The sequence below is a fragment of the Thamnophis sirtalis genome, unplaced genomic scaffold (genome assembly GCF_051295495.1).
Source record: "Thamnophis sirtalis isolate CommonGarterSnake01/CBP01778 unplaced genomic scaffold, rThaSir2_p1.2 scaffold_5, whole genome shotgun sequence".
NCBI lineage: Eukaryota > Metazoa > Chordata > Lepidosauria > Squamata > Natricidae > Thamnophis > Thamnophis sirtalis.
The window spans coordinates 9,683,420-9,698,419 of NW_028261385.1; the positions used below are offsets into that span (position 1 = coordinate 9,683,420).

General features: G+C 42.1%; 1 protein-coding gene across 1 annotated transcript in view; it reads left to right on the forward strand.

Annotated features, from left to right (window-relative positions):
• ARK2C (arkadia (RNF111) C-terminal like ring finger ubiquitin ligase 2C) overlaps positions 1-15,000 on the forward strand; it is a 153,809-nt gene that overhangs the window by 109,223 nt on the left and 29,586 nt on the right. Inside the window, exons 2-3 of the mRNA XM_087717064.1 lie at positions 7,606-7,897; positions 10,456-10,581. Coding sequence (XP_087573190.1) covers positions 7,606-7,897; positions 10,456-10,581 — 418 coding nt within the window. The remainder of the gene's footprint in view (positions 1-7,605; positions 7,898-10,455; positions 10,582-15,000) is intronic.

Sequence of the window (15,000 nt, forward strand, 5' to 3'; positions counted from 1 at the left end):
TAGGATAGGATAGAATACAAGAATACAATAGCAGAGTTGGAAGGGACCTTGGAGGTCTTCTAGTCCAACCCCCTGCCTAGGCAGGAAACCCTATACCATTTCAGACAAATAGCTATCCAACATCTTCTTAAAGACTTCCAATGTTGGGGCATTCACGATTTCTGGAGGCACTGATTAATTGTGGAATGATCGGATAGGACAGGATAGAACAGAACAGAAAATATGAAATGGAACAGAACAGAATACATGGAATGGAATGGAATGGAATGGAATAGGATAGGATAGAACAGAACAGAAAATATGAAATGCAACAGAACAGAATACATGGAATGGAATGGAATAGGATAGGACAGGATAGAACAGAACAGAACAGAAAATATGAAATGGAACAGAACAGAATACATGGAATGGAATGGAATAGGATAGGATAGAACAGAACAGAACAGAACAGAACAGAAAATATGAAATGGAACAGAACAGAATACATGGAATGGAATAGGATAGGATAGGATAGGATAGGATAGGATAGGATAGGATAGGATAGGACAGGACAGGACAGGACAGGACAGGACAGGACAGGACAGGACAGGACAGGACAGAACAGAACAGAACAGAACAGAACAGAACAGAACAGAACAGAAAATATGGAGCGGAGTCACCGACGTCTTTATTGGCCACGCATGATTGGACACAGTTGTCTGGTGCATAAGCTGTCAATGTACAGTCAAGCAATAAGTGATAACTCACGATCATAGTTATCCTAAAAATACATTTATCCTGAATCATAAGATACAACCCTTAGAGATAGCCTTAGGATACTCAATAAGCAATCAACATAAATCATACTAGGATACCAAATAAAACAATATAAATCATAAAGATACAAGCAACAAAGTTATACTCACAAGAAGGCAAGGAAATGGGTAATAGCAAAGGTGAGAAGAAGAATAGCGACACAGTCTTAGTAAATTATTTGACAGTGTTGTGGGAATTAGTTGTTCCGCAGAGTGATGGCAGTGGGGGGAAAACTGTCCTTACGTCTAGTTGTTCTGACGTGCAGTGCCCTATAGCAATGATGGCCAACCTTTTAGGCACTGAGTGCCCAAAACAGAAAGTGCGTGTGCTCCAGAGTGCCAGAAACCTGACGACCAGCTGGCCGGCGTGCATGCGTGTGTTGGAAACCCGACAACCAGCTGGCTGAGCTGGGGCAATGGCACGCGTGCCTTATGTTCGCTATCAAGGGCCCATAGTGTTGCAGCAGATTGAGGTTTGTAATCTACTTATGAAAGACCAGGACTTGATACCACGAAGGTGAGAGAAACAGGTTTATTTGATGCATCGAGTTCAGCGTGTTCACACACCCAAATCTGAACTGCCTGGGCTCTGCCCAGGATGCTACTTTTATGCTGTGTTCCACACTGTGCATTCTCAAGGCGTTTCCATACATGAGACAAGCATGACATTTCGAAAAGGGGAAGTTCATTTGGAATGTTACAGAGAAGTACATAGGAAAAATACAAGAAAGAGAAGTTCCTATAATGTCTTAAGCTGTCAGCAGTTTTTACCTCTGTTCTATCTCTCACCCACGCCTGGCTTCCTGTGCCCCTCCTTTACAGGGTCTTGCCACACTGTTCAGCCCTATTTTTAGCAGTTAGACTTATATACCGCTTCATAGGGCTTTCAGCCTCTCTAAGCGGTTTACAGAGTCAGCATATTGCCCCCAACAACAATCTGGGTCCTCATTTTACCCACCTCGGAAGGATGGAAGGCTGAGTAAACCCTGAGCCAGTGAGATTTGAACCGCCGAACTGCAGAACTGCAGTCAGCTGAAGTAGCCTGCAGTGCTGCATTTAACCACTGCGCCACTTCGGCTCATAATACTTTTAATACTTATGAGGAAGTTCACTCCAGCTAAAAGTCAACTTTGGAACTCCAGGGCACTAGAATGAAAAGCCAAGCTAATATGAATTTATAAGGTCCATTCTATTAAGACCACCTAACCTGGCCAGCCACTGGTGGGTTTACCTGTGTACCCCCTCCTGCATCAATAGCATTGTTTCGAGGGTAGAAGTTGAAACGGTTTGTGTCCAGGGTGTGAGGGGTCTGTAGATATTCGATTCCACCCAATTGTGGACAGGTAGCAATTAGCCAGGTCTTTTTCTTAGAGGAGATGTTGGTGCAGCGAAATCCTTTGTTGTCTTGCTCTGGTATGCTTCCCCTCAAAAAAAAAAAAATCACATTCCTCGACTTGCAACAGTTCACTTAGTAACCGTTCAAAGCAGTGACGTGCAGTCAGGGAAGGCAAGGGAGGCAAGGCCTCACCACTGTCATCATGAAAAGAAAAGAAAAATTAAAAGGAAAGAGGCTGAGATAGTTGCTGCCAGAGTCACGGTGGATGACTCTGCTTAGTGCTTAACTGTTTAAAAAAGGCCTCTTAAAAAAGTGCCCTCTGCAGGAGGAGGCGGAGAAACCACGTGCCTCATTTAGTCTTATCTTTATGAAAACTTGAGCAGAGTTAAGCAAGGGTTAAAAGCCGAAAAATTCCTTATGTAGATGAGGCACGTGGTTCTCTCGCCTCCTCCTGCAGAGGGCACTCTATTTAGAGGCCTTTTTTAAACAGTTAAGCAGAGTCATCCATTGGAGACTCTGGCAGCAGCTAACCCAGCCTGACTTCAGCAGCTCTTGCCTTTTTTCTTTTTACATTTTTTACATTTTCATCATGGCAGACAAGAGGAGAGTTGAAATCCTCTGTGACACAGCTGGAAAAGGTATGTGGGTTGGAGGGAGGGGAGAGGAACTCAAAATTATTGTAATTTGTAAGTAATTGTAATTTGTATTATTGTAAGTAATTTGTGTGTGTGTGTTTTACCCGCTTCTGCTGCCGGTAATTTTTTATTTTTATTTTTTAAAGCCCTGCCGCTGTGTCCGCCATGCAGCGGGATGTGTCCTGCTCTATGGCGGACACGGCGACAGGGCTTTAAAGTCCCGGCACCGTGTCTGCCATACAGCGGGATGTGTCCCGCTCTATGGTGGACACGGCATAGAGTGGGACGCAGCTGCAGGGCTTTAAAGTGGTGGACATGGTGATAGGGCTTTAAAGTCCCGGCACCATGTCTGCCATACAGCGGGACATGTCCCGCTCTATGGCGGACACGGCGCCAGGACTTTAAAGCCCTGCCACCATGTCCGAATGCCCTGCTGCTGTTTCTGACATAGGGCGGCTTTTGCCCGCTTGCCTCACCAGCCATAAGCCTCAGTGCACGTCACTGGTTCAAAGTTACAACGCCACTGAAAAGATGAGTTATGGCCATTTTTCACACTTAGGACCGTTTCAGCATCCCCAGGGTCACGTGATTTGCATTCGGATGCTTCACAACTGACTCACATTTATGATGGTTTCAGTGTCCCTGAGTCATGGGCTCACCCATTGCAACCTTCCAACAAGCAAAGTCAATGGGTAAATCAGATTCACTTAACCACCGTCTTACTAATGTGACAACTGCAATGATTCATTTAGCAACTGTGGCAGGAAAATGGGGCAAAACTCACTTAGCACACTTTTCACTTGGCAGCATAAGTTTTGGGCTCCATTGTGGTCGTAAGTGGAGGACTACCTCTATTCCTGCGGAGAGGAAATACACGTGGATGAAATTACAGGCAGTTCTGGAGTTACGACCTTGTAAAATTGCCAAAGATTAAGATGAAACAGATAATTGGGTTGTTTGTATATCCACTGCATTGGAGATCCCCCCCTCCTATCTCGGTTCTTTCTGGTTTGTGATAGCAAGGCCACCAGACTCCGACAGCGAGGGGCCCTATGAGTCGGCTTTGGAGAATGTGGAGGACCCTGGACAGGGTTCCGACTCTGAGCAGGGTGCAGAGAGGCTGGTTGGCCACCAGGAGGTGACTGAGCCTTGGACCAGTGGGGAGGAGACAAGGGAGTGTGATCTGGACGTCAGCAGTGGGGAGGAGCCAAGGGTGTTGTTCCTAGATGCCCGGCACCAAAGAGCTAATAGGCGTAAGGAACAATTACAAAATTACAGGAGGTAATTGCACTCAGTTGGTGGTAATTAGGCTCCTCTCTAGACTATAAAAGGACTGCTTGTGCACACGCCCCTTTTGCAGAAGTCAACGCAGGAATTAATGTTGGAGAACATTATTGTGAGCTTGGCAGGCTGGATTGCTGCCATGGCTTATCTGTGCTGGATTGCTGCCCAAGCTTGTCTGTGCTGGTTTGCTGCCAAGGACCTGTCTGTCTGTTAATTAAATGCCGTAACTTATCTTTGGCTCGGAGTGTGTGTTGGTGTGGGACGAGGCGGGTCAGAACAGTTCCCTAAACAATAAGCAGCGGAGACAAATTCCTTGTGTGTCCAATCACGCTTGGCCAATAAAGAATCATCTTCTCCATTCCATTCCTTGCTTTTATTCTGTTCCCTTCCCTTCTACTCCCCTATCTTTCACCTTGCTGTCGGTGGGGTGGATGCCTGTCTATTAGGTAGCCTAGGAATTCTACCTGCCTTACGGCGATTTTGCATTCATCTGGGTTCTCTTTGAGTCCCTTTTCCCGGAACTTCCCTAATGTCTCACGCATGCGTTTCCTCAATTGCTCTATGGAGTCCCCGGAGATGAATACATCACCGAAATATGGCACCACCCCCAGAATCCCTTTCAATAGCTGCTCCATTAGACATTTAAAAAGTCCTGGGGCTACACTGACCCCAAACTGCAGCCTAGTACATTTGAAAGCCCCTCCACGGGTCATTATTGTCTGTGCTTCAGTGGTGGCTTCGTCCACTGGCAACCGCTGGTATACTTGGGCCAGGTCCAGTTTGGTGAATACTTTCCCACTTCCTAGGGAATGCAACAGATGTTGCACCACTGGCACTGGGTACGCACTCTGCTGGAGGGCTTTATTTAGTGTGCCCTTGTAATCCACGCAGAGGCGGATGGAACCATCTGGCTTCCCCGGGGGCCTTTATATTGGGCATTCTACTGGAAAAATATGACAAAAAGACTATATATCTGGTTTTACATACATTAACTGCAGCTAGAATTGTATTGGCGCAACAATGGAAAAATGAGGAAATACCATTAGACGAGAGTGCAATTAACAAAATATTAGAATGCGCACAAATGGACAGATTAACGCTCATTATTAAGGAGAAAGAAGAAGCTGAATATTTCTTGACAGGATGTATTCTATCAATGGTGAGACAATAGAGACAGAAGTTAGAAAGGAGGAGATGTAAAACAGAGAAAATGTTAATGTGGAGAGAATTTGATAATGAAGATGCTATGTACTATTGTAATTGTATGGATAGATAATATTATTAATAGTATTGTGATGAATATTATAACAAATATGGGGATTTTGATTGTTTAGAACCCAGATTTCACACTGTTTGGTGGAAATGGAAAGTAATATAAATAAAATAAAGAGCCGAGGTGGTGCAGTGGTTAAATGCAGCACTGCAGGCTACTTCAGCTGACTGCAGTTCTGCAGTTCGGCTGTTCAAATCTCACCGGCTCAGGGTTGACTCAGCCTTCCATCCTTCTGAGGTGGGTAAAATGAGGACCCGGATTGTTGTTGGGGGCAATATGCTGACTCTGTAAACCGCTTAGAGAGGGCTGAAAGCCCTATGAAGCGGTATATAAGTCTAACTGCTATTGCTATTGCTAAAATAAATAAAACAGAGGGGACAAAAATCTGCAAATAAACCACCAAGCTCGGAAAGCACCAAAGAGCCCATAATCCACAAAGGACCATTGCGATGAAACAGGGACTGAGGTGGGATCCCACTGGGCTCAGTTGTTGCCACAACTGATGTTGTGAAACCCAAGACCCTCTTCATGTTAAGAAGCAGTGTTCCCCTGATCTCAGACACAGCGCTCGGTTGCACTCATAAGCTCCACTGAGTAACTTGCGAAGAGAGACGAATTAAAACTTGCCTTTGAATTAAAATTGGTTGAAAGAATAACTTAACAGTCAAGGCACCAAGGCTCTGTGCTAAATTTTTGTTATTTGCGTCCCCTGTAAAACCTCTTTGCCTGCCTCTCTCCCTCTCCCTCTCTCCCTCTCCCTCTCTCTCTCTCTCTCTGTCTCTCTCTCTCCCTGCCCCCCTCGCTCTCTCACACACACACCATGTACACACATTCCTGCTCACTCACTCACATGTCCATGTCAAATCAGGGATGGGATTGAAAAATGTTAGCAACCGATTCTCTGCCTGGTTGCTGGGTGGGCGTGGCTGTGGGCATGGTGGGCATGGCCATGGGCATGGTGGGCGTGGCCTACTTAACCTCCTGCACCACGGCGGGGTGGGATGTTTTTGCCCTCCCCAGGCACCAGAGGCTTTCCCCGAGCTTCCAGGAGGGCAAAAACATCCTTCCTCGGACTCCAGAGGCCCTCCAGAGGCCAGAAATGGGCCCATTTCCAGACTTCTGGGAGGCCTGTTTTTTGCCCTTCCAGAGCCTCCGTGCGGGCCCTGCACATACCTGGCATGATGAGTGGGCTGCGTGGAGACTCCTAGGAGGGGAGGTGCAGAGTGGGTGGGGCCAGCCAGTCCTTGCAACAATTGGTTTGGTGAACTGGATGCAAAATTTACTGGTGCAAACCGGCTGAATCCCACCCCTGCACGTCATGATACAGGAGACTCATAGTTCTTGACTTATTACTGTTTACTGTCCATTGGAAATTAGGACCTAATGACCCAGATTTGAAGTTGTGATGTCTGCCCCTCCCAGTCCCTTGTGTTCCTGTGACTGCATTTGTGATGCTTCGAAACCAGATCACACTATTTGCGGTGCCCTACGCTCATATGACCACAATTTGTGAGGTTTTTGTCGGAAACAAGTTTCCACCAAGAATCACCCCTTTAAGCCCTCTCTAAGCGGTTTACAGAGTCAGCATATCGCCCCCCCCACAGTCTGGGTCCTCATTTCACCCACCTCGGAAGGATGGATGGCTGAGTCAACCTTGAGCCGGTGAGATTAGAACCACTGAACTGCAGATAACAGTCAGCTGAAGTGCCCTGCAGTACTGCACCCTAACCACTGCACCACCTCGGCTCTCTACAACAGTAGAATCATGCACTAAAATAAGCCCTACCCTGAAAATAAGCCCTCACCGAAAATATTTAACTGCATATGCAGCCGGTCCCGGCCATTTCCTGCAGGGTAAAGGGGGGAACATGTCCCACATGCACCTGGCATCCACGTGGAATGGCCTCGCGGAGGCCATTCCCACAAACCCTAGCTACTGCACCCTTACTCTTAATGGCGGCCGCAAAAAGAATGGCAGGCCCAGGGATGCTAGGGCTGGCAAGAGTGCGCCAGAAACAGAGATAGAACTTCCTGCCCTCTCTGGGTCAGCTGATCCACGGGGCGAGGTTAAAAACCTCGGCCCGTGGACCTCTTGCACCTCAAAAATAATAAGACCTCCCCGAAAACAAGGCTAAGTGCTTATTTCGAGGCTCAAAAGAAAATAAGAGCCTGTCTTAATTTTAGGGAAACACGGTACCGGTTCACACAAACCAGTCCGAACTGTGTGGATACCTGACCTTGGTCCCTTGCTTTCTAAGTGGAACTCCTTTGCTTGTTTTCCAGGTGCTCCTTTTCAAAGGTCTCAACATCCTCATGCTACCTCCTGCCGGCACTTCCACCTTGCCCCCCAGCCCCAGATCTCCGCAGACTTCCCCCTGCCTCATGCCGTCCAGCCTCACCTCGCAGCCGCTCACCAGCACAACAGCCCGCTTCACTCGTCGCTGCCAACTTTACCTACCCTGCCATTCCAGGATGTGACGGGACCTCCGTTCCTACCTCAAGCCCTTCACCAGCAATATCTCCTCCAGCAGCGGCTCCTCGAGGCTCAACACCGCAGGTTCATATCCCATCCCAGGTGAGGCCGCCTTGGGATCCTGGCTCAGCTGCCAGTACAGGTAGTCCTTGACTTACAACAGTTTGTGCCATGACCGTTCAAAGTTACAACAAGAGTGATACAAGGGACCTATCGACCGTTTTTCACACTTTTGACCTTTGTAGCATCTCCATGGTCACGTGATCAAAAGCCAAACCTTTGGCAACTGGCATGTATTTATGACGGTCGCAGTGTCCCGGGGTCACGTGTTCCCCTTTTATGACCTTCTGACAAGCAGTCAATGGGAATCCCAGATTCAGTTAACAACCGTGTCACTAACTTAACAACTGTAGAGATTCACTTAATAACAGTGCCACTAACTTAACAACTGTAGTGATTCGCTTAACAACTGTGTCATTAACTTAACAACTGTAGAGATTCACTTAACAACCATGTCACTAACTTAACAACTGTAGAGATTCACTTAACAACCATGTCACTAATTTAACAACTGTAGAGATTCACTTAACAACCATGTCACTAACTTAACAACTGTAGAGATTCACTTAATAATCGTGTCACTAACTTAACAACTGTAGAGATTCACTTAGCAACGATGTCACTAACTTAACAACTGTAGTGATTCACTTCACAATTGTGGCATGAAAAGTCATTAAAGGAGGCAAAATTCGCTTAACAAGTGTCTCCCTTAGCAACAGAAGCTTTGGGCTCAATTGTGATTGTAAGTTGAGGACTACTTGTTCCAACCCTATTGGCTGAGAAAGATGGGTATCCAAAGGCACAGACGATGGACAAAGTGAGGTGGGGTTTAGGAGTGGTCCTTCTGTGGCTGAAAACCAAAAGTCAATTTGCAAGAGAGTTGGAAGTTGCTCCTGGTAGGTTGTGGATCCCTGCCATGATAGTGAAACAGCCATTATGGCCACCATCTGGGAGATTTTGACAATGCCCTTAAGGCATCTTTGCCTCTCATCTGAAAAAAATAAAGAACAACATTGGACAAATCTATATGAGGACAGAAACTTAGTTGAAACTAACAAGAATTATGTACTTATGACTAATGATTGTAACTATGATTTATGATCTATGACCTATCACTTTGTTTTTTGTGTGTACACTTAAATATGGAGTTTTTGCACTGGAGACAAACTCCTTGTGTTTCCAATCATACTTGACCAATAAAGAATTTCTTTTCTTTTCTTTTCCTTTCTTTTCTATTCTATTCTATTCTATTCTATTCTACTCTACTCTACTCTACTCTACTCTACTTCTATTCTATTATTATTCTACTCTACTCTACTCTACTCTACTCTACTCTACTCTACTCTACTCTACTCTACTCTACTCTACTCTACTCTAATCCTATTCTACTCTACTCTACTCTACTCCTATTCTATTCTATTCTATTATTATTCTACTCTACTCTACTCTAATCCTATTCTATTCTACTCTACTCTACTCCTATTCTATTCTATTATTATTCTACTCTACTCTAATCCTATTCTATTCTACTCTACTCTACCCTACTCTACTCCTATTCTATTATTATTCTACTCTACTCTACTCTATTCTATTCTATTATTATTCTACTCTACTCTAATCCTATTCTACTCTACTCTACTCCTATTCTATTCTATTATTATTCTACTCTACTCTAATCCTATTCTATTCTACTCTACTCTAATCCTATTCTATTCTATTCTACTCTACTCTACCCTACTCTACTCCTATTCTATTATTATTCTACTCTACTCTACTCTACTCTACTCTACTCTACTCTACTCTACTCTAATCCTATTCTACTCTACTCTACTCCTATTCTATTCTATTATTATTCTACTCTACTCTACTCTAATCCTATTCTATTCTATTCTACTCTACTCCTATTCTATTCTATTATTATTCTACTCTACTCTACTCTAATCCTATTCTATTCTGCTCCTATTCTATTCTATTATTATTCTACTCTACTCTACTCTACTACTCTACTCTACTCTACTCTACTCTACTCTACTCTACTCTACTCCACTCCACTCCACTCCACTCCACTCCAGTCCACTCCACTCCACTCCAGTCCACACACCACACCACACCACACCACACCATTCCATTATTCCACTCCCTTCCATTCTATTTTTCCATTCCATTCTATTCCACCCCCACCACATCCCATTCCATCCCATCCCATTTTGCAGTATTAGCATAAGATATCCATTGTGCAATGACATCATGTTGCATATGACATCACCTAACCTTTTGACTCACCTTGCAGAGACCCATCCCATGAGCTGGGGGAGGGGAGAGGGTGACGTCACACAGGCCAGAATGTCATCATGCCTTCTACTATACCCCCATGGACAGAGCAACAATCTTGATTTCGCTCACCTCCCATGAGATTTCTCTACTCTGATCTGAACAGGATGTCCTCCAAGTGATGTGGAATTTAGATCTGTGTGAGAAGACGGAGAGAGAGAGAGAGAGAGAGAGAGAGAGAGAGAGAGAGAGAGAGAGAGAGAGAGAGAGAGAGAGAGAGAGAGAGAGAGAGAGCAGTGTCTACTCATTCTTCTCCCTCTCTCTTGCAGGCGGACTCAGGAGCCCATGTCTGTCCAACCTCATCGGTTACATCCAAGCTTTGAATTTGGCCATCAACTGCAGACTCCCCGCACTGTGGCGCCCCAACCTAGATATTTAGCTGAAGGAACAGACTGGTAAGTCATTCCTTACTGCCAAGGATTGAGAAAAGGGATAAACAGCAATAGCTATAAGACTTATATACCACTTTAACATGCTTTCCAGCCCTTTCTAGGCAGTTTACAGTGTCAGGCTATTGCCCCCAACAATCTGGGTCCTCATTTTATAGACCTCAGAAAGATGGGAGTCTGGGTCCCTTGAGCTGCTGAAAATCGGACTCCACTATTGCATTCTAATCACTGGGTCATCATGGGAAAGAAGGAAGGAAGGAAGGAAGGAAGGAAGGAAGGAAGGAAGGAAGGAAGGGCAATAGCAATAGAATTTAGACTTATATACCGCTTCATGGTGCTTTACAACTCTTTCTAAGCAGTTTACAGAGTCAGCCCTTTGCCACCAACAATCTGGGTCCTCATTTTACCCATCTCGGAAGGATGGAAGGCTGAGTCAACTTTGAACCAGAAAATTCAGAGGTGGCTGATGGAGATTTATTTTATTTATTTATTTATTTATTTGACTTATATACCGCTTCATAGGGCTTTCAGCCCTCTCTAAGCGGTTTACAGATTTTATTTTTTTTTAGCAAATTGAGTCAGCAACTTGCCCCCACAGTCTGGGTCCTCATTTCACCCACCTCGGAAGGATGGAAGGCTGAGTCGACCTTGAGCCGGTGAGATTTGAACCGCTGAACTGCAGATCACAGTCAGCTGCAGTGGCCTACAGTACTGCACCCTAACCACTGCGCCACCTTGGCTCTTAACCAAAGAGGAAATAGAATTCAAACCAGAACTATTTATTTTGGGAATCATAAACAATAAACATAACAAGGGGGTAATCTACTTAATCATACATATTATTATGGCAGCTCAAAAGTGGAAAAACAGGGAAATTCCACAAGAAGAGGAAGTAATTAGGAAAATTCTGATTTGTGCTGAAATGAATAAAGTGACGTGGGAATTGAAGAACAAAGAGGAATCAGAATATTATAAGATCTGGGATAAATTTTCTATCAATTTTCTATCAAAGACCCAAAATAGGTAATAACAGATTTATAGAATGGAGATTAGAATTATGTATGAAATCATAACAGTGAAAATGTATAAGAGAAGAACAAAGCAACATGGGTATATATATATATATATATATATATATATATATATATATATATATATATATATATATATATATGTGTGTGTGTGTGTGTGTGTGTGTGTGTGTGTGTGTGTGTGTGTGTGTGTGTGTGTGTGTGTGTGTGTGTATACATATATATATATATACATACATACATACATACATACATACATACATACATACATACGATATACTTATATTTGTAAACACTGAACAGACCAATTGTAAATAAGCATGGTGGTTATAATATTTAACTTTATATTCTAGTATGTATGGCAAGGACATTGTCCAGACGGTTACACAGTGTCCAATGTTTTAAGGTGTGTTTAATTAAAAAAAACTTCTTTTAAAAAAACCATGAGCCGGTCAGGATCGAACTTCAAACGGTGAGCTGTGAGTTAGCCCCATGGCTCTGTCTACTATGAGTAGGTTGCTTCTGGAAATCGTGGTCAGTCCTTCTTTTAGGACTGGAAGATGTTCTAAGCTACCTTTCAACCTTCCTCCAAGTTCTGGATATTTTCCTCAACATTTTCATTGAATTAGATGAACGGGACAATGATTTTAACATAATGGCCCATGTGTCATGATGTGATTGCACGAACCTTAATTATTAACCCTTCCGCTATGACCTTATCAGATATTATAATGGAAGAACTTTTTTTTATTTCTAATTTTGTTTATACAATCATATCATCTTTGCAGCATATTTTACATCTTTTACATATCTGCTGTATTTTATTTGTCTGTACATATATATCTTATCTATATCTATCTATCTATCTATCTATCTATCTATCTATCCATCCATCCATCCATCCATCCATCTACCTATCTATCTATCTTTCATCTATCTATCTATCTATCTATCTATCTATCTATCTATCTATCTATCTATCTATCCATCCATCCATCCATCCATCCATCTACCTATCTATCTATCTTTCATCTATCTATCTATCTATCTATCTATCTATCTATCTATCTATCTATCTATCTAACTGTTGTCTCTTTCTTGCCACCTATATTATTTATCTATCTATCTATCTATCCATCCATCCATCCATCCATCCATCCATCCATCATCATCCATCCATCCATCCATCCATCCATCCATCCATCCATCCATCCATCCATCCATCTATCTATCTATCTATCTATCTATCTATCTCTATCATCTATCCATCCATCCATCCATCCATCATATCATCTATCTATCTATCTATCTATCTATCTATCTATCTATCTATCTATCTATCTATCTATCTATCTATCTATCTATCTATCTATCTATCTATCTATCCATCCATCCATCCATCCATCCATCCATCCATCCATCCATCATATCTATCTATCTATCTATCTATCTATCTATCTATCTATCTATCTATCTATCTATCTATCTATCTATCTATCTATCTATCTATCTATCTATCTATCTATCTGGCTCTAGATAGATAGATCTATCTATCTAGAGCCAAGGTGGCGCAGTGGTTAAATGCAGCACTGCAGGCTACTGCTAGATCAGCAGGTCAGCGGTTCAAATCTCACCGGCTCAGGGTTGACTCAGCCTTCCATCCTTCCGAGGTGGGTAAAATGAGGACCCAGATTGTTGGGGGCAATATGCTGACTCTCTGTAAACCGCTTAGAGAGGCCTGAAAGGCCTATGAAGCGGTATATAAGTCTACTGCTATTGCTATTGCTATTGCTATCTATCTATCTATCTATCTCTATCATCCATCCATCCATCCATCATATCATCTATCTATCTATCTATCTATCTATCTATCTATCTATCTATCTATCTATCTATCTATCTATCCATCCATCCATCCATCCATCCATCCATCCATCCATCCATCCATCCATCCATCCATCCATCCATCATATCTATCTATCTATCTATCTATCTATCTATCTATCTATCTATCTATCTATCTATCTATCTATCTATCTATCTATCTGTTGTCTCTTTCTTGCCACCTATATTATTTATCTATCTATCTATCTATCTATCTATCTATCTATCTATCTATCCATCCATCATCTATCTATCTATCTATCTATCTATCTATCTATCTATCTATCTATCTATCTATCTATCTATCTATCTATCTATATCATCTATCCATCCATCCATCCATCCATCATATCTATCTATCTATCTATCTATCTATCTATCTATCTATCTATCTATCTATCTATCTATCTATCTATCCATCCATCCATCCATCCATCCATCCATCTATCTATCTATCTATCTACATATTTTGTTTTACATATCTTTTCTATTAATTCCGTACATAATATCCTTTATATACATTTAATTCTCTTATATTTCTTATTTCATACTATTTTATCTACAGTCTATCTTGTATTTCCCCTTCTTGTTCATTCTGTGGTTTTGTGTTTGTTTTGTAATTTGTTGAGCTTTTTCTCTTTACTGCTTTCCTACTTTTTCCCTCTTTCCTCTAGCCATTTATACCATAAGTTCCATACAGAGTAATATTCGGATTCCTCTTTGTCTTTTAGCTCTTTAGTGAGCTTGTCCATTTCGGCACATTCCAATATTTTTATTTTATCACATTATCTTCCGTTGGTATGTGTTTATTTTTCCAATTCTGTGCATATGAGATTCTTGCTGCCGTAATTACATGTAGAAGTAGATATTTAATTTTTTTCATACTTCCCCTTAATTATTCCTAATAGAAATGGCTCTGGTTTTAGTTCTATTTGATGTGCAGTAATCTCTTCAAGCCAGTCCTTTATTTTTGTCCAGTATTTTTTTTGCAGATGTGCACATCCACCACATATGATAGTACGTTCCGTGTTGTTGGTTGCGCAAATGGAAGAACTTTTAAGTTCTTCCACAATAATGCAAATATGGAACTTGCTATAGCTATAGATATAGATATATAGATATAGACATAGACATAGAGATATAGAGATATAGATATATAGATATAGATATAGATATAGATATAGATATAGATATAGAGATAGAGATAGAGATAGAGATAGAGATAGAGATAGAGATAGAGATAGAGATAGAGATAGAGATAGAGATAGAGATAGAGATAGAGATAGAGAGATAGAGATAGAGATAGAGATAGAGATAGAGATAGAGATAGAGATAGAGATATAGATATAGATATAGATATAGATATAGATATAGATATAGATATAGATATAGATATAGATATAGATATAGATATAGATATAGATATAGATATAGATATAGATATAGATATAGATACACACACACATACCCAAAACACACACACATACTGGCTCAGCTGATAAAGGAGGAG